At 43.6% G+C, this 21,703-nt stretch overlaps 1 protein-coding gene across 1 annotated transcript; it reads left to right on the top strand.

The window, feature by feature from the left end:
- Positions 1–2,881: 2,881 nt before the first annotated feature.
- Positions 2,882–13,565, top strand: inhbb (inhibin subunit beta B). Its single transcript, XM_035749713.2, has 2 exons — positions 2,882–4,042; positions 10,807–13,565. Exons 1-2 carry the CDS (start codon positions 3,661–3,663, stop codon positions 11,634–11,636), a joined length of 1,212 nt encoding a protein of 403 aa, XP_035605606.1. The 5' UTR covers positions 2,882–3,660; the 3' UTR covers positions 11,637–13,565.
- Positions 13,566–21,703: the final 8,138 nt, after the last annotated feature.

The following is a 21,703-nucleotide window of genomic DNA, read 5'->3' on the forward strand; positions in this document are numbered from 1 at the left end:
TTGTCTCGAATGAGACACTGATCATATTCCTACCTCGAGAAACGTGTAATTTAACAGAGGGTCCAACACATTTCTCCTATTTGTCTGCCCCACTTCAGTCCAGGGTGCATTGTGCCATTACGAATGTCAGACTCCACTCTGTGAGGCACATCGATCTGCAGGTTGAACATGGTGAGATTGTAGACTCCAAAATTGATTGTGCAGTTTGTTTAGGAGATTTTATAGATAACTAGCTACTTCACATGCTAGCCAGACCATAGCGAGATAATTGCAATGTGGGTTTTGTAGTCATTTTGAGCTGCAACAAATTTCACATGTTGCTACCAACCTTATTATAACGACCAAATGAAGCATTTGTTCACCGAAAATATTGTTCTCACAGATTAGTGTTAGGTAAGAAGAGAAGGCAGAGAGGGGTCAAAAGCCTTTATTCATATAAAACAATCTGTTTTACGGAATTTTCCTTGTAGTCTATATTAAAGGGCACTTAATTTAATGTAACACGCTTTTAAATGCAATATTCGTGCACAATTTCTACTTAAAATATCAGAGACGTAAAAGGTACTAATGGTAATTATTTTTACTCATACCAAAAAAGCGTAGAACTATTTTTGTCTTTGTTTGCACTGTATGCTTTACTCGATGTTGCACAGATATTACAGTCACCAAAAATGATCAATTATATTTATGCATTGCACTCTGTACATTTGATCTGATTAATGTGTCTGTTATTCAAATACTGATAAATACAAAATATATTCCATATATATGCAATGTGCTCTCACTCCACATGATGGAGCCAGGTACTAACAAAGATTTTTGACATCATATTCTCAAGGTTCTTCTACTGAAGGATTACTAATTCAAAAGGTGAGATACTGGCAATTATGATTACTTATATCAAAACTAAGAGCACAACATGTTAAATAAATAGTCTCTCCATTGCCGCATTATGAGGTTATTACAGGGTTATTACAGGGTTATTACAGGAGGAAATCAGGTTATGGGTCCACCTTCTCTTCTCCATCAGTCTAGCATGGGTGTCAAACATGCAGTACTGTAGCCATTTTCGACATGTCAATGGGCCCCACTTGTGCTCCCATCAATATCCTCTCAGATTAGTAGAAAGGATTTCATATTGGAGAAGAAGTTCACACACAACCAATGAATGAACATAGTCAAGTGGCTACAGAGAAGCCTTTACAGGAATGACCTCATGGGCAAAATGACTTTGACCCCTGGTCTGGAGGCTCTCTCTGTCAATCATGATGGAGACCACTGAATATGGGCATGATTAAGAGTGTAATAGGCCTATGAAGCAGAAGCCCTGTTGAGTCATGTTGTTTTGACCCGATTTGTACAGTGGTATAGAGTTCAGCTTAATGAATGACACACACACACATAAGCAGGCCTGTGTCCCTACGCCTAATCCACAACCATTCTTGACCGCTGGCTAATGCAACAGTTCACTTGACCCGCTCACCTACATCAAGGTCTGGACGTTTTGACATTTTTAGACAGCCTTTGCTTTCTGATCAGCGTCTTGGTACTGTCATCAAAAATAATCAACAGAGATTTTTCAGATTAATGGCTCAATAGTGTAGTGGATGTTTCAACAAAGGGTGGCACTGTTTACCTGGAAAAGTAAGTATACTGTTGCACAACCCATGACAATGCTAGGCCTATGAAGCAAAAGCACCGTTGAGTCATGTTGTTTTGACCCTGTTTGTGCAGTGGTATAGGGTTTAGAACTCATCTTTATTAGTTACATAAATTACTATTACCACCCCCTGCCCCTTCTTTCTCTCCTTCTCTCTCTCTCTCTCTCTCTCTCTCTCTCTCTCACACACACACACACACACACACACACACACACACACACACACACACACACACACACACACACACACACACACACACACACACACACACACACACACACACACACACACACACACAGAGAGAGAGAGAGAGAAACAGATAAACACACACAGGCCTATGTCTCTATGTGACTGTCTAGTAAAGCCTCTGCCTGGAAAAGTAACTATACTGTTGCCTAATCCACGACCACGCTTGAATGTTGGCTAATGCGCCAGTTCACTTGTCCCACTAACCTACATAAAGGTCGGGATATGTTGATATATTTAGACATCCTTTGTTTTCTGATCGGTGTGTTGGCACTTTCCTCAAAAATAATAGCATATTTCTTTCAGATTCTTGCTTTAATAATGTAGGGAAAGTGTTTCAACAAAAGGTGGCGCTGTTTATAAAATGTTTTCCTCATGCGTAAAAGTGCACAGAAAGCACGCGCCTTTCAGTATGAACACTGCATTATGAGTGGTATCCCATTGCAGTCAAGTGATTTGCCTATCCTGAGTTATCTACATACAAAAACAAGTCGTTGGCTTTCGAAACTTGTAGGACCTTACAAAAATCCGATGGTTTAAACACATTGTGTATGTGTGTGATACGTGCGTCCGTGTTTATGTTTGTTCGTTTCATCTGTTTGTTTCAGACACCATAATACCAACATTTATAAAATCCTTCCAATTTTAGAGCATGAGATGTCTTGCCGAAATAGCCCCACATTTATTCAAAATGACAATCTATCTGTTTAGGCCTATAATACAGTATGTTTTATGAGGCAACGAAGTGTACAATTATAATGTAGGGTTAAAATGTGTTCTCTATCGTATTCTACTACTTTTTATTGTAACCATAGGAACGTCTTCTCTCCATCCTCCGCGGCGCTTTCCTCCCAGATAGTTCTAGCAGCAGTGTATAATCCCTTGAGCCCTGTTGGTGGAACGCCCCACGTGGTTTCAACTCCTGTATAAAAACTTTCCGTGTGCCGTGGGCTCCGTGTCGTGATTGCAAAGGAGAACATTGTAAAGATAACAGCATCTATTTCAGGACACAGAGGCAGAGCCGTCGCATACACACACCCATAGGATAGTCTACTCAAACTCACCAGTAGACAAACAAGACAGTGATCTAGGGATTAGTTGGGTATGAATTCGATTGCAATTTAGTTGGATTCCTAAAATTGCGTTTATAGGAGTGATTTGAATGTAAAGGTAACGTCATATTTGGAACTTCACATCAAACGTTTCGTCTCCTGATCAACGGATACAAAGCCCACGTGCCGGTGAGATACTAAATGTGGTTTGCAAAGGTTATGGGATATAATAATTCGTTTTGTTAAATTTGAAGAAATGGCATGCCAGACGCGGTAGTGCCATTCAGATAGCCTACTACACACGGTGCTCATTTCAGATTCGCCGGTCAAGAAATCCGGTTAAGAACCAACACCTCTGGAATTGTGCTTTAGATGAGAACTGAACTGTAGTGCGCTTCACAAAAAGGACCCAAGCTTTACAGGGCTCGAGAGGAAGCAAATAAGAACATCTGGAATAATCTATTAGCTCTTGACAGCAACCTCTTTGGAATACAAAAACCGCATGGACTGTTTTGGATTACCCTAACGTGTGCATCAATCATAGTTCCATGTGCAAACTATTCCCGCTGGCGCAGAGCTGGATATTTACCAGGATGCTAAACTTGTGAAGTAGCCTAACTCTCTTTCTTTGCTCTCTGTATCTAATAACCAATATTCTTCCTCTCCATCGTGCTTGGGAATTCCAGTCTCAAAAAGAGAAAATGAAAAGATATAATCTCACGTTGGCTTGTTTAATGGCTTGCATCCTTTCCATCTGCTTTACTTTGGGCACAACTGGGGCAGAGACTCAAACCGTGACCCAGGAGTCGTGCGCTTCGTGCGGGATGCCGGAGGCGTCAGAACGGGTGGATATAGACTTATTGGAAGCAGTTAAGAGGCACATCTTGAACAGGTTACAAATGAGAGAAAGACCCAACATCACACATCCTATCCCGAAAGCGGCAATGGTGACAGCGCTGAGGCGGCTACACGCAGGTAAACTACGAGAAGACGGAAGGCTTGAGATCCCCAACCTTGATGGACAGGCTGCCTACAGTAACGAGGGGCAAGAGACTTCGGAGATAATCAGCTTCGCAGAATCAGGTAGCCTAATTATCAATAATCCGAGCATTTATCTAACTAATTTCTCTCCCTTTATTGTTCTGAGACATGACTCAATTTCAAAAGGTGTAGTAGGAGCATATAGCACATGTCCCCTCCGAGGATTCGAGGAATTAATATTCATATCAGGACAGCCATAATTGCGCAGGATACATCCCTACATAATCACGATATAATTGCCTCATAATCGAGATTGAATGCCTCATCTGATGGGATCTAGTGGGTTTCGTGAAGTTCTCAACCCAGATGTGTGTTGCCTATTACAGCCAATATCTTTAATTTTCGTTTTCCGTTTTTGAAGAAAGGCTATATCCTTAAAATTCAACTGATATACAACGGTCTTTCACTAAGTCAACATGACACATAACATTATTCAACTTGCATTCATTCATTCATTCATTCATTCATTCATTCATTCATTCATTCATTCATTCATTCAACAATTCAACAATTCATTATGGAATGAAACCTTAAATGGCCCCCATGTGTTGTATAGGGAATAGTAAAGCACCCTGAGTCCCATTTCAGCAGTTAAACGTGTTTAGGCATAGAGCTCTATTTTAAGGGAAAAACCCTTCAATTGGCCATTTATCCAACTTTCTAAGAATGTGTATGTAGCTAAGTCTTAAGGGTCCGAAGATAAACCCCTCCTTTCCCCCTTCACACACACACACACACACACACACACACACACACACACACACACACACACACACACACACACACACACACACACACACACACACACACACACACACACACACACACACACCACACACACCTATTGTCTGTTAACAACTGAAACCAATAATTGCCAGGTTAGTGCAGTGAGAACATCATATTTGAGATGTAGTGTTTGTTTAGCAGAGAAAGCATACCATTAAGAAACAAAGTGAGATGCCGGTCCCACAGTGCAACGCTGTAGCACACAGTATACAATCAGCCTGGATGGGTTCCTAGCTGTCACCCTCCAATAGAAATGATGTAAGCACACTCATGACAAGGGAACAAAAGCAAGGCAATTATTGGGAGAGCACTGTGCATTCTTGCTAAACCCAATATGTCAACATTCAGAACAAAAAGCATGAGAAAACAAAAGAAAACGCTCAGAATAATGCATGAGACATTTGAGTCGTGGGTTCGGGGGATGGAGAGATGGAGAAGGTGGGAGGGGGTGTATGGTGTGCCCATATCTCCATTTTCTAAAGAATGCTTTTGTCATATAAAGGTTCATCCAACCAGGCCTCTTTGCTTTTTTTCCATTATACACGATACCTTTGAGCCTTTGTGCAGCATTGTGCCATGGAACTGGCTTTGCTCCCTGCTCTCTAGACCCCCTCTGCCTTCAGGCCAGCTGGCACTCACCCCCAGAGCCCAGGCTGCCAGCAAGGGCATGGAAACAGGGACAAGGCCCCTGGAGCAGCCTGGAGAGAGGCAGCTAGACCAGTCCCAGGCACAGGCCGGGACCCAAGCAGAGGGACTTTAATGATGTCACAGTCAAAGATCAAGGTGTGTAGGTAGGGACCTATGGGTGTTTGTGGTGCGCATTACTGGATGGCTAGTAGGGGCCTATGGGAGTTTGTGGTGTGCATTACTGGATGGCTGGTAGGGGCCTAGGGGAGTTTGTGGTGCGCATTACTGGATGGCTGGTAGGGGCCTAGGGGAGTTTGTGGTAGACATTACTGGATGGCTGGTAGGGGCCTAGGGGAGTTTGTGGTGGACATTTCTGGATGGCTGGTAGGGGCCTAGGGGAGTTTGTGATGGACATTTCTGGATGGCTGGTAGGGGCCGAGGGGAGTTTGTGGTGGACATTACTGGATGGCTGGTAGGGGCCTCTGGGAGTTTGTGGTGGACATTTCTGGATGGCTGGTAGAGGCCTCGGGGAGTTTGTGGTGGACATTTCTGGATGTCTGGTAGGGGCCTAGGGGAGTTTGTGGTGGACATTACTGGATGGCTGGTAGAGGCCTCGGGGAGTTTGTGGTGGACATTTCTGGATGGCTGGTAGGGGCCTAGGGGAGTTTGTGGTGGACATTACTGGATGGCTGGTAGAGGCCTCGGGGAGTTTGTGTTGGACATTTCTGGATGGCTGGTAGAGGCCTAGGGGAGTTTGTGTTGGACATTTCTGGATGGCTGGTAGAGGCCTCGGGTAGTTTGTGGTGGACATTTCTGGATGGCTGGTAGAGGCCTCGGGGAGTTTGTAGTGGACATTTCTGGATGGCTGGTAGAGGCCTCGGGAGTTTGTGGTGGACATTTCTGGATGGCTGGTAGAGGCCTCGGGAGTTTGTGGTGGACATTTCTGGATGGCTGGTAGAGGCCTCGGGAGTTTGTGGTGGACATTTCTGGATGGCTGCTAGAGGCCTCGGGGAGTTTGTGGTGAGCGTTACTGGCAAAAAAAAGTGTTGATGGTGTGGGACGCTGTCCTCTAGAAAAAGACAGCTATAGCTCTTATCTCTCAGTCAGTATTCAGTCTCATGACCGCCTAGCGGAGCAGAGGCTGAGGCTTGCTGCCAAGGTTCCAGGTGAGGAACAGTGCCAACCACCCGTCTCTTATGACACAGTCTCGCGTACCCTCGCTTTGGCGGAGGGATTCAGTGTCCCGTAACCACGGGAGCGGAGCGGAGTGCAGGGGGAGATGTGTGCATCTCGATTGTCGTTGGTATAGCCGCTTGGACCTGTTGAACTCCCTGTGACTCCGGTCCAAGACACGAATTAAGACTTCATTATTGGATGTCATTAACTCTGGCCCAGTCCTTGGGTTGTGTGCCAAATGGCACCCTATTCCCTAAATAGTACACTAATGTTGACCAGAGCCCTATGGGACCTGGAAAAAAACTGTAAAAAATAGTGCCCTATATAGGGAATAGGGTGCCATTTGGGATGTATCCCTCTCAGGGCTATAGGGCTGGCTGCTGGGTTTACTCTGGGACAGGGTCTTTCATGAAGACACGTCAATCATGCCCTGTCTGAAGCCACTCATGGAATTTTCCACCTCACACTCAATCCAAGTGTGTGTATATGAGTATATGTCAGGTGCTCTGACTAACTGTAGATTCACCCCTTGCTCATACATCATTATACATGTGCTTTTCCATGTGTAACTGCTTTTCAAAGCTTTTATTAAACCATCAAGAGTTAAGCTTTTTAAGTACAACTTCAAACTCACTCCTCCACCACTACCAGCAAAGCAGCTTACTAACTACTGGCCAAAAGTCCAGCTCTATGGCGCTTTATGGGGCTCTCTGGGGCTCACCCTGACCTGTTCTGCTCTTTTCCCCTCTCCTCTCCTATTACCCTCTGTGGGAATTGCTGGAGTGCTGAGCTGAGCGTTGTGCCCCAGCAGCCCAAGGGATGCCTGTCAGAGCCGTGTGTGTGTGTGCATGTGTGCTCCGCGCCATTTGGTCTCTGTCGACACAGACTTTGAGTAATGAGCATAGCACCCTGCTACATGCGTGCACACACACTGTCTGTCTCTCTCTCTCTCTCTCTCTGCCTGATTTCCCACCTGCCTACCTTTCCCACCTGTCTACCTTTCCCACCTGCCTACCTTTCCCACCTGCCTACCTTTCCCACCTGCCTACCTTTCCCACCTGCCTACCTTTCCCACCTGCCTACCTTTCCCACCTGCCTACCTTTTCTACCTGCCTACCTTTCCCACCTGCCTACCTTTCCCACCTGCCTACCTTTCCCACCTGCCTACCTTTCCCACCTGCCTACCTTTCCCACCTGCCTACCTTTCCCACCTGCCTACCTTTTCTACCTGCCTGCCCTGTCCTTGTGTTGGTGGCGCAGGTGGAGACACGCTTAGGCAGGTGTAGCTGCAGCAGCACTAGCTCCATCCAGAGAGACAGAGGTCCACCCAGATGTCAACCTCACCTCCCCTCCCTTCCCTTCCCCTGCCCTGCCCTAACCCTGCCTGGCCCAGAAGCACATTGACCCTAGTCACACTAACCCAGGCAGCACACCTCCTTGTTTAACTGGTCTCCTCCATAACCTTCTCCATCACCTCACCTCCTTCCTGAACTCACCTCCCTAAAGCCTGGTTCAAGCACTGGCTATGTGTTTTTGTGGGATTTTCTAAAAGCAAAGAAAAGGTAAATAGTTGAAGTGTTTTCCAGCAGGATGATTCTCAATCCACTCCAGCAACCAGTTTAATGTGGCCAGTCTCAGCTACCCTAAGTTATGGGTCATTAAAAAATGTCTATATTTTTTTCACTGGTGGGATATAGGGGAAAAGCTACAAACACACTCCACCACATATTTAAAAAAGAAAATATGACAATGCTTCAGTCCAGACTGTAGTATCTTTGTTGTTAGAGATTCAGACTGCCATCTCTCTCCACCCAGCACTTCATTGCCTTACACACAGTGTCACTCAGGGCACAGATAGAGAAACGCCATGGCCTAGGATCTCCCCTGTTGATCACTGGGAGCTGTTGAGGCAAGCAGCAAGTCATAATATGAAATGAGGCAAGGATTTATACTCATGTCCTTGGGCAATGACAGCAGTTAAATCAGGTTAAAACTGTTATTGCATCAATGCCTTTACATCTACACTTCAGATGCATACTTTTCTTCTTAAATACTTGAGACTGCACCCTGAGGGTTCAGTATCAATATGCCTTGTGCTTTTGTTGTTGCCACAGGGATGGTTGTTTACACTGTATGTGTTTGTGTGTGTGTGTGTGTGTATGATAATGCGAGTCTGTGCGTGCGCGTGGTGTGTGGGTGTGAGTGTGTGCGCGTGCATTAATTTAAAGTCACTGTTACTGGAGTACCCTGTAGGCATAGGGTCGCTTTACAAAGGACCATCTTTGGTGGCCAGCTGTTGACACCAACTCACGCTAATCAGTTTGCAAACAAAGTAATTTAGCCGCTTCAGCATGTGTTCAGCCGAAGACGATCCTGGCTAACTCTTAAACAGAAACTTCTCGGTTTTCACAGTAATTTGGAAGACATCATTAGGCTTAAAAAAAGATATGGCCGACCCCAAACCCCATTATGCCTTAGACATTTCGAATCTCTTCATTGTTTCATTTTAGAAAGTGGCCAGTGTCATGTAAATGGCTTTTATTTTTGCCTCATCATGCTTTTGGTTAGGAGGGCCACGCGCTTAATTCCAGGCTGCAGCGCGGCTGTCTCCTAATACCTCACTCGGGTCTTTATGCTGTCAGTCTCAAAGGCTCCGGGGAGCTCAGGGGTTTTCATAGCAGTGCCTCACAACACACACACACACACACACACACACACACACACACACACACACACACACACACACACACACACACACACACACACACACACACACACAGCCCTCAGCGAACTCAATGAACCCCCCGGGGCCTGCGCCTTGTCCCACCCCCTCCCCTCCGTTCCCCCGCTTCTCTTCTCCTCCATTCCCCTTCTCTCCTCTATCTCTGGTTCTGTCGCTAGTCTTCACAATCTGACCTGAGGCCAACTGGGCCTGCTCCCAGAACTGGGCTGTCAGAAGAAACAGCCTATAAGGAACTAAGCTAACAGCATGTGATGTGTGAGAAAGAGAGTGGTGAGAGGAGACAGAAGTGACTGAACTGCTCCCTCCCTGGCTACCTGAACTGCTCCCTCCCTGGCTACCTGAACTGCTCCCTCCCTGGCTACCTGAACTGCTCCCTCCCTGGCTACCTGAACTGCTCCCTCCCTGGCTACCTGAACTGCTCCCTCCCTGGCTACCTGAACTGCTCCCTCCCTGGCTACCTGAACTGCTCCCTACCTGGCTACCTGAACTGCTCCCTCCCTGGCTACCTGAACTGCTCCCTCCCTGGCTACCTGAACTGCTCCCTCCCTGGCTACCTGAACTGCTCCCTCCCTGGCTACCTGAACTGCTCCCGCCCTGGCTACCTGAACTGCTCCCTACCTGGCTACCTGAACTGCTCCCTCCCTGGCTACCTGAACTGCTCCCTCCCTGGCTACCTGAACTGCTCCCTCCCTGGCTACCTGAACTGCTCCCTCCCTGGCTACCTGAACTGCTCCCTCCCTGGCTACCTGAACTGCTCCCTACCTGGCTACCTGAACTGCTCCCTCCCTGGCTACCTGAACTGCTCCCTCCCTGGCTACCTGAACTGCTCCCTCCCTGGCTACCTGAACTGCTCCCTCCCTGGCTACCTGAACTGCTCCCTCCCTGGCTACCTGAACTGCTCCCTCCCTGGCTACCTGCTTCATGCACCTTGTTGTTGGTTGTCCACTTCTTTCTCCCTCTTACAAATTATACTCAGATGTAGTGTTACATTACTTTCATTCACACAGACAGAAGTTGGAAAACTATGTGTTTTACTCTGTGAATTGTGTCAACTTTTCCAACTTGCTCTAAAAAATCACGTTAGTTTATTCTCTTGACCCATGACTGTACAGCAGCGTTCATCAACTAGATTCAGCTGCGGGACAATTTTTTTCTTGAGTGGATGGTCAGGGGGCGGATGGTCAAGCCCAAACAAATATAATATTTGCTTAAAACTATAAGAATTTCAAACCAAGCTTACATTTGTATACAGTAAAATCATATTGTTACGCGTGTCGGAATACTTTGGAACAAATTTCCAAAATTAAAATCACTTGGAGCTGATTTTCTGGTGTTTTTACAGTCTTTTATGTCCAACAATTATATATATTTTTTTGTGCTCACAAGACATGCAGGGCCAAATAGTTGGGGAACCCTGCTGTACAATATACAGTATATCACTAAACCCACATCCCTCTCTTCTTCTCTCCATCAGATGAGCTGACTTCATCTCAAGCATCTAAGTCCAGCCTCTACTTCCTCATCTCCAGTGAAGGGAACCAGAACCTGTACGTGTCTCAGGCCAACCTGTGGCTCTACTTCAGGCTGCAGCCCACCGGCTCCGAGAAAGGGCCTCGACGAAAAGTCACAGTGAAGATCCACTACAAGGAGGCAGGGACTGGGACTGCAGGTGGAGCCGGGGGGGGAACAGGGCCAGGGGGAGGAGGTCGGTGGACCCTGGTGGAGAAGCGCGTGGACCTTAAGCGCAGTGGCTGGCACACATTCCCCATGTCAGAGGCCGTGAGGGCCGTGTTTGGTAAGGGTGGCCGGCGGCAGGACCTTGAGGTGCACTGCGAGGGCTGTGAGGCGTCCAACGTGGTTCCTATCTTAGTCGACACAGCAGACCCTTCACACAGGCCCTTCCTGGTTGTCCGGGCGCGGCAGGTGGAAGGGAAGCACCGCATCAGGAAGAGGGGCCTGGAGTGTGATGGGAGCAGTGGAGGTCTGTGCTGCAGACAGCAGTTCTACATTGACTTCCGCCTCATTGGCTGGAACGACTGGATCATCGCACCTGCGGGTTACTACGGTAACTACTGCGAGGGGAGCTGCCCGGCATACATGGCGGGGGTACCGGGGTCAGCGTCGTCATTCCACACGGCAGTGGTCAACCAGTACCGGATGAGGGGCATGAGCCCCGGCTCGGTCAACTCCTGTTGTATCCCCACCAAGCTCAGCACCATGTCTATGCTGTACTTCGACGATGAGTACAACATAGTAAAAAGAGATGTGCCCAATATGATAGTGGAAGAGTGTGGCTGTGCCTGAGACTGTCTGTGATTTTTTTTTTTTACTTTGAACTTTGAAAGTCAAATCAAACGACTATAGTTAAAAAGTCTTGTACAAAAGGACCTTTTTGTACTATACACATATACCATATAACTAAATATATATATATTTATATATTTAGTTATATGGCACAAACAAACATGTATTAATGGATTATTTATCTGGCCGAGCGAGGCCAGTTTCTGTCCATTTCATATTAAGAACAGAGTTATGGGAGGAGAAGGGAATGGTTGATCACCAAATTATATTATTTTTCTAGTTTGCCATTTTTAGATGAAGATGGAAAGAAAAGCGCTTATTGACCCAGTGCAGTCAAAACGTGTTTTATATATATTTCCACACTATGTGGTTGGAATAATACTGTGAAACTGTGAAAATTATGATAATGCCCTTTTAGAGTCTTTTGAAAAGACCGCCTGAAATTTCAACCTGTTTTGGTGGGATGGAGTTTTGGCCTGCCTAGTGACATCAACAGGTGTTAAATTAGTTAATAGACCAATAAGAAAGAGTTCCAAACCTCTCTGACAATAACAGGTCGTTTTCAGTTTCCCCTTACCACTCTGACCACTCCCAGACAGTCATAGCAACATTTTTCTTTGAGAAATTGCTCTTCGCTAAGAAGTTATTTTTGACAATTTTTTTTACCATTTTAATTAAAACAATCACAGTAAAGTACTTAATTGTTATCCAGAAAATATTTGATATTGAGATAAAAAGGGCTGGATTGGACCTTTAAGGAAACTTACAGGTCCAGGATCAGCCAACCGCACATTGGCTTCTTCCCCTCCCTGAGTACCGAAGCACACCAGAACATTGACAAAACAAAAGCACTGACAATGACAATTCATCAGATAATACAATTAGAAACACCAGCACTTCCATAAAGACTGTCAAAGACACTATGACTGTCCCACTTGATCCGGTGGAATTATTACAGAAAGTGCATCAGCCTGCGCTTGTTATTGAATAAAGCCTTTCTGGGACGACACTCCTGTCCAGGTGAGGTGATGACACAACAACAACGTTGTTGACATGTTGTTGTTGACATTGGACCACACGTTCTCTCTTCCTGTCTGTGACCATACTGCAGGCGAGCACTCAGTTTAAAGGTGAAGATGGAACTTTGTGCACAGTGCACAACTACACACACTTCATCCAGAGAAAACAGAGTCCGCACTGCCCCTACTTGTTTCGATAAAGTGGACCTCGAAGTGGACGAGGAGGAGACTCTTGTTATGGGCCAACAGGGCATGATGGTGCAGTGTAGCACTTGCAGAATAAACTCTTTAAATGCACACTCCCACTCTTAATAGCACTTGCATATTGAAATGCCTTCAAAGGGGTACTGAGTGTCCTGTCATAAATAAGTGCCACGTAATTTATGCAATGTATAGTAACCCACCCATGCCCACCTACACAACTCTACCAGACTGAAATGATCTTTCTTCTCCTCCTCTCCTAGTCTTTAACTCCTCTTATCAAATACTTGAAATGTGATCTTTCGCTTCCATTTTTCCAAAGCGAATGATTGTTATGACATTTGCACTGAAAAGTTGCGGGATTAGTTAATAAACAAACTGCCATTGAAAGTTATTTTTCTAGAAGTAAATTGTATTTTTTTTGTACAAATTTTATTTGACCTATTAATGGAACCAAAGAGGCCAATATTATTTGAGCTTATTATTATAATTAGATGGCGAGGCCATCACGTTACTTTCTGTGTACAATGCTGTTTGATCATAAGAGGCCTAATCTACGTATCAGGGTACAATATGATGATTCTATTTCTTAGTTATATTATTTCCTTTCTCTATCTATTTTGTACAATACACATGTGGACACTTCATTTTTCATCTTTAATTCTATTTTTTTTCTCCCGTTTTTCTATTTAATAAAAATATATTTTTAGTTCCTGTTTCAGAATCATTTAGTCATATCAATGTCATCTGTACAGTTTATGTAAAGTGAAATATGTTTTCTTAAAATATTTTGTAACTTTAAAATAAATGCTTATTCCGCATCATTATCCTATTCTCCAGTGGTGTGGTCAAAATCTTTTAGTGAGTCCTTTCAGGAAGTCAACATTCATCAGCCGCTGATAGAGACAGTCACACTGTACCAGGTTCATTCCTGAGGCTTCCCTGTCATTGTTGTGATGACGGTGGGTTGGGCTGGTCTCGTTGGGAAACAGCAGAGATCTGAGAGAGCCTAGATGAAGCAGCGTGTAGCCACATGGCCTTATTACATCACAGCCAGCAGGTTCCCCTGAAAGAGCCTTATCTGACTGTTGCTGTTTATCAGAGCCAGAGGTTAAGGTTTCCAAAATGACAGAAGTACTGTAGCTATGTGTCATTAGCTTGTGTAAACAGAATGAGCCAACACATTTACCAACGTGTTGAGAGTTGATGTATGATCTCCTTGTACAACATGAGCAAAACACAGACAAGCACAAACCGTTCAAAACATGCCACGCATTCCCAAAAACATTGTTGGAGATAATTGGTTGAAATGTATCCATTTATATGTGCCAAGTGGATACGCTCGATAGCTACGCCTGACACTGGCCTGTTGGGTGAATAGCATGTTGGGACTGCGAAGGAGGAACCGCTCAACTAAACACTTAAACTAGGTGTTAAAAAACATTTCTATATAATTTCATATAATACAAGTTTTATGTTGGTGAAGTTGCCTTGGCTCTTTGAAACATACTATACTTTCTCAGCTTTGGCTTTTCGGCAGACTTTCAACAGATGTGCTCCAGTGAAAATACGGTTACCATTCCTATTTCTTTCACCATTGTATTTGATCTCAGGATCACCATATAGAGCAGTTCTGAGCTTAGTACACAACAGATTGTTCTTAGGTTTGCTGTAATATTGGGGCTTGTTAGCTGTGTAGCTGTGCAGTGGACTTATGTACTTTAGATACCCTTTAAATAAACGTACCATTTATTCTTAAGACTACGGACATTAACAAACAGTCGGTGTCTTAGGATCAACCTCGAGGCTTATTGTTCCCCTGTTTACCTCACCCTCCAACGCAGGGTGACATTGTGACCTTTGGAGCGACCTGCACTAGGGGCCACCAGCACACACTCATAGGGGGAGTAAAGCGGTGTCGAAGGACTTTGAAGACATGACAACATATTTGCAAGCGACTAATGAGCAGAAAGTTCATTAACCCATCACTCTAAGTGATTTTGCTAACTGAGCTCCCTCCGTACACCCCCTTCTTCTACTCTGTTTATGGATGAAACAAAAACAACGAAATATGCTACACTCTAGGTCAACACGTGGGGGGAGGTTGACACAGCAAGTCAACAACGTTAAAGTTGTTCCCTCTGTAGGAAAACAACTAGAGCCTTGTCACTAAACCTACCCCATCCCCCCTCAGCCCCCTTAGCTCCTAAACCCTCACCTCCTCCCCCTTCATCCTCTCACCCCCCCCCTTCCTCCATCTTGACCTCCTTTCTTCCAGAGCACTAAGGTACACTCAGGGCCACAAAGATCACGTTTGTATGTCATTCAGTGGCTAGCCTAGCCCAGCTCTAGCCAGGGTAGGGATCACCTCCACAAAGCAAAGGAGCCCCCTGACCTTTCCTTCAGGAGGGGCAGCACTGGCTATGGCTATGAAAGAGCTGATAGTCCCATATGCCACATACACTGTAAAAAAAATTATCCATATAAAAACAAAACATTTACTGACCAAAAATTACTGTTACAATTTCCATTATTTTACAGACAGTTCATTCAAAGAAATGACAGAAAATACTGTATAAACACAGAGTGTCCGTTAATAGATGGAGCTGATATTTGTATAAATCTGTTAAAAAACATGTTTTTTTTCTTATTTTTGGCCAATTGTGCGCCGCCCTATGGGACAACCAATCACGACCAGATGTGATGCAGCCTGGATTCAAATAAGGGACTGCAGTGATGCCTCTTGCACTGAGATGCAGTGCCTTAGACCACTGCACCACTCAGGAGACCCAGATATTTGGAAATGTTGTTAAAGTAGTGCTCCCTCCATGTATGTATATACACAAAGATCCTTTTTCTTATTTTCCTCTGTCTACCTATCTCATGAAAATGTAGAAAAATTGCAAATGTAGGCTTTGTAAATTTACAGAAACTATTATTTTAAAGACATTTTTCAATTACCATTCAGAATAAGTAGTTAAAAGAAAAAAAGAAAACATTTGTTGCAAAAGAACAAACAATAGATTCCTCAATACAACAAATACATTCAATATTAGAAATAGTTCATGTACAATAGCAATGTGTAAACCTTAATAAATCCTTGACCAAAAGTACACATTGATGTTGTCTTTATTGGTGAAAGAGAGAACAAGTTAACGAAAGTCTTTTCAAATTCATAGTGAGTGATTAGTGCTCTTTGTGGTCGGGTTTCAGGTTTGATTATAAATAAAATACCATGGTGTTCACATTAAATTCACCTTGCATTATGTGAGTTTAATGCTATAACACAGAATAAAACAATTCATTTAAGTCCCATGATGGTAGTGACCAGGGGTATGCATTCCTGTTCCTGGAGTGCCACAGGTAATGCAGGATTTTGCTCCAACTAGTCACAACACCTGACCAAATGAGCTAATTGATCAGTTCAGAGATAAATTCAACACACCTGTCTTCCAGTTTGGGAGGAATGTGATGCTGTTTTTTCCCCTTCATCTCGGCCTTTGACCCCAGTTCTGGATTGATCCCCAGGAAACTTCTAGAATAAAAAGCAGGTAAAATAACTGTTTGTTTTGGCTGTGTTTCAGATTATTTTGTGCCCAACATAAATGAATGGCAAATAACACTGTCCTTTTGGAGTCATTTTATTGTAAATAAGAATAGAATATGTTTCTAAACACTTCTACATTAATGTGGAAGCTACCATGATTACGGATAAACTTGAATGAATCGTGAATAATGATGAGTAAGAAAGTCAGAGACAGACGCACAAATATCATACCCCCAAGACATGCTAACCTCTCACCATTACAATGTACCTTTTATAGAGTCAAAAGCTTGATGTAATCATTCATATGCTATGAATTTGGGTGCTGTAATTTCTAAACAGTTAACATGATATGGATGAAAATACCCTTAAATTAAAGCTGAAAATGTGCACTTTAACCTCTGTAGTCATTGTATCATTTAAAATATAAACCTTTGAAGTATAGAGACAAAAGGAAAAAAATGCTTCAGTGTCCCAAAAATGTGTTGTCGATTTCATTCTGTACAAGTGATGGGCGTGAATAAGAATAAATTGGAATGAATGGGAGTGAAAAGTCAACTATGATCAGTGTTCTACTTTAAATAGTTGGGAGAAGAAAATGAAAACGACTCACACTACAAACCCATGATTTTGATGCAGGGGGTGCTTGGGATATTCTGTTCAATCTCAGTTCAATGCAGTAACTAAAAGGCAAAAGACCAAGAAAATAAAAAAACGTGATCAATTACGTGGACAAAGATATAACAAATAAAAAAACATTTTGAAATAAAAGTTCCTCTAGACTTTCCTTTAAGTATTCTGCAATGCAGGATATCAGTTTTACTGGGTCTTCGCATAGCTCTGTCACCATATTTTGTTTCAAGGAAGTCCTTGATGCGCTTTTCTTTTCTTGAGATTTCCTCAGCCAGCTATGCCATGGAGGGTGTTTGTGTGATTGGAGAGACGGGCCGCCTCAAACAGGTAGGGCCAATCCTCCATGTGTTCACACTGCTTTCCATGTTAATTGCAATGCACTAGATGCAAATGTTTTCGTATGCATTCTTCAGCTCTGTTTTCTTTTCAATCAGTTCTTCCGTGAGAGTCAAATTACATTGAATTTATCACATGATGCGGCTGCAGTGGAGCAGGTTGAGAGCTTCAAGTTCCTTGGTGTCCACATCACCAACAAACTAACATGGTCCAAGCACACCATGACAGTCGTGAAGCAAGCACATCAAAACCTAGTCCCCCTCAGGAGACAGAAAAGATTTTGCATGCACATATGAGCAAGAGGACAAATACATTAGAGTATCTAGTTTGAGAAATAGACACCTAACAAGTTTTCAACCGGCAGCTTCATTAAATAGTACCCGCAAAACACCCGTCTCAACGTCAACAGTGTAGAGGCAACTCTGGGTTGCTGGCCTTCTAGGTAGTGTAGGTCCTGGATGTCAGGAAGCTTGGCCCCAGTGATGCACTGGGCAGTATACACTACCCTCTGTAGATCCTTACGGTCGGATGACGAGTAGATCCTATACCGGGCAGTGATGCAACCGGTCAAGATGCTCTTGATGGTGCAGAAATATAACCTTTTGAGGATGTGGGGACCCATGCCAAATATTTTCAGTCTTCTGAGGGGGAAAAGGTGTTGTCATGCCCTTTTCACCATTGTTTTTGTTTGTTTGGACCATGATTGTTTGTTGGTGATGTGGACACCAAGGAACTTGAAACTCTCGACCCGCTCCACTACAGCCCCGTCCAAGTGAATGGGTGCGTGCTCGGCCCCTCCTTTTCCTGTAGTCTACGATTAGCTCCTTTGTCTTGCTCATGTTGTGGGAGAGGTTGTTGTCCTGGCACCACACTGCCAGGTCTCTGAACTCCTCCCTATAGGCTGTCTCATTGTTGTCGGTGATCAGGCCTACCACTATTGTGTTGTCAGCAAACTTAATGATGGTGTTGGAGCTTGTCCACACAGTCATGGGGGAACAGAGAGTACAGGAGAGGACTAAGCATGCACCCCTGAGGGGCCCCTGTGTTGAGGATCAGCGTGTCAGGTGTGCTGTTGCCTGCCACTCCACGCATCTATAACGATCTGAACATTTTGACTTCCTTCTCCCACCATTTTCACCCCATCTTCACTCCCTGCTTGCCTCTTTGTTGGTGCAGAGGTCAGCCTCAAGGAGTTCTTGATTTCTGTTTTCCATCTTTCCAAGGAGTGAACCGTATCCCATTCCAATGACATTCTTTCCACTTCTGTCTTGGAAAGCGCTGGGATAATTCTCTAGGATCTCTTTAGCAACTCGCCAAGCTTTTGTCTTCCGTGCCTGGTCTCTTTACTAAGTAGATCATCAGTGACAATACAAACCATCTCTCTTCTTAGTGATTTGCCTGGTCTTTTCTTTTCTTCCATTGCAAGCGTGAGGTTAGAGTAATTTGTGGCAAGGAATTGTGACCACTTCACTGGATGGGGAACTGGGACCTGCTCTTAATGTTGGAGGCTCTGACGAAACTGGTTGAGAGGGCTTGGGGACAGCCGTTGGTCCTATGGATAGAACACATCACAAAATAACAAAAACAAATCATGAGCGATGGTAGACGTTCAGTTTATTGATTAAGTAACTTTTGAGCGCATGATAAGATAATTAAAATTTTTCCACTTGAAAAAGCTTTAATATGTAGAATTCACACCTGGACTTATATTTATAATGTGCACCATACACAACTGTCAATGACAGCAATCAATCTGGTATCTATATATAGGTCACAGCATAATTAGAAATACACTATACTCTATATGCTGTATATACATTTAGTCAGGGCATGGACTCTACAAGGTGTCGAAAGCTTTCCACAGGGATGCTGGTCCATGTTGAATCCAATGATTACCACAGTTGTGTCAAGTTGGCTGGGAGTATTTAGTGTGGTGGACCATTCTTGATACACACAGGAAAATGTTGTGAAAAACCCAACAGAAATGCAGTTCTTGTCACATAGGTGAACAGGTGCTATTTGAGTGAAATCCGACTGTTTGTGATATCTGAAGGACACAATAAAAGAGCCTTTCATTGCCATGACAATCATGAGTCCTACTGTCTGAACTGACATGAGCTACCCTGTTATCATACCTAAATAGCTAGCTGACATGAGCCAAGTTAATCTGAACGAGTGAGTGAGCTAACAAACTACTAATTTAGCTGTCAGTACAGCATCCTTTCACCACATTAGACAGCTAGAAAATTCATGATGTCCTCATACGGGAGACTATTCATTCACTCATTACAACACTGGGCCTTGAGATTCATAATAGCCAGGGCTAGGTTTCCCAAAAGCATAACGTTAGTAACCGTAAGGTAGTATTTTAGTTTGAATGGAATTAAGATGATCTTAGTGATACTATGCTTTTGAGATACCCAGAACGTTAAGCTAAGTTACAGTAGTTAAAATAGCTAGTCCCATGTTAATTCACTGCCAAGTGACAGCGTTTACCATCTGACCCTGGCTGTAGCCAGTTAACTAGCTACGTAACAATAACATTAGCTAACTTAGCTAACACACCAGCAGCAACAAACGTATGATATCAAGCAGATCTATTATATAGCTAGCGTATATAGCTTACCAGTGAAATTGTTTATGGTGGAGGTGTTCAACAACTTTGAGAATTTCAAGAAGGCACCAAAACTTAATGAACTAAAGACAGCTAGTTAGCTAACGGTCCAGGCAATAACACAATTATATTACAGAGCTAGGTTATATGATACAACTTTTATTTCCAGCAGCTATCGTAAAAATGTATGTTTAGCTACAGTATATTTTTAATTTCAAGGCATAGCTTTGTATTGAACTAACGTTAGCTAACTACAGCACATCATCAGGCAGCTAATCTTCCATCAACGAGGATGGAGCTATAACGTTATGCTAAAATATAATTAACGATACAGTGCATTCGGAAAGTATTCAGATCCCTTGATATTTTCCACATTTTGTTACGATACAGCCTTGTTAGAAAATGTATTAAAAAGCAGGTTTTCCTCATCAATCTACACACAATTCCCTATACTGGAAAAGCAAAAACAGGTTTTTAGAAAAAATTTGAAAAATGTGAACTATCACATTTAAATATTCAGACCCTTTACTCAATACTTTGTTGAAGCAACTTTGGCAGTGATTACAGCCTTGGGTCTTCTTGGGTATGACACTACAAGCTTTGCATGCCTGTATTTGTGGATTTTATCCCATTCTTCTCTGCAAATCCTTTCAAGCTCTGTCAGGTTGGATGGGGAGCGTCGCTCCACGGACAATTCTTTCGACCTCATGGCTTGGTTTTTGCTCTGACATGCACTCTCAACTGTGGGACATTATATAGACAGGTGTGTGCCTTTCCATATCATGTCCAATCAATTGAATTTACCACAGGTGGACTCCAATCAAGTTGTAGAAGCATCTCAAGGATGATCCATGGAAACAGGATGAATCTGAGCTCAATTTCGAGTCTCATGGCAAATTGTCTGAATACTTATGTAAATAAGGTATTTCAGCTTATATTTTATATTTTCTGCAAAAATGTCTAAACCTGTTTTCACTTTGTCATTACGGAGTATTATGTGTAGATTAATGAGGGGGGGAATTATTGAATTAATTTTTAGAATAAGGCTGTAAGGTAACAAAATGTGGAAAAAAGTGAAGGGGTCTGAATACTTTCTGAATGCACTGTATGTCCAGTAGCTGTCATAAAATGTATACCCTAAGTTATTTACCACAGAGGTGTTCAACTTTCAAGGCAAAAACATTTCTGAAAACAAAGTTTGGCACATGGCAGTCCTCAGTTGTCTCTCTCCAGTAAAATGACGGATATGTTTTACAGTGTACTTAGACAAGGGGGAGGTCTGAATAGGGGGGATTGATTCAATCTCTGTGACACTGAGCCGCTATGGAGCCTGGGAGCTGCTCCATTCCCCCTCACCCCTACCTCCCTCTCACCTCTCTGGCCCCCTCATTCCTTCAATATGATCCATGATATCCACAGGTCTGGAAATCTTGTTGTTGACCAGCCAGATTAAATTTAGCCACTCAAAGTCTAGTATTCTGGATGATGGGATTTTTTTTTCCCTTTAAAAGGGAAAGACATTCTTGATGACTAATGTCCTAGCTAGCTGCGTACTACTTTCTCTCTCACTCGCTGGCAGAGTTAAAAGTAGAAGCAGAGAGTAAACAGACTTTCTTTTGTTCACCCTTTGAAATGAACATAGTTTCTGTCCCACATTCAAGTGACGATAGAAAGCTGATAGCTGGTAGTGATAGTGACACTGACAACACGTGTGAATGAA

The sequence above is a fragment of the Oncorhynchus keta genome, chromosome 34 (assembly GCF_023373465.1).
Source record: "Oncorhynchus keta strain PuntledgeMale-10-30-2019 chromosome 34, Oket_V2, whole genome shotgun sequence".
NCBI lineage: Eukaryota > Metazoa > Chordata > Actinopteri > Salmoniformes > Salmonidae > Oncorhynchus > Oncorhynchus keta.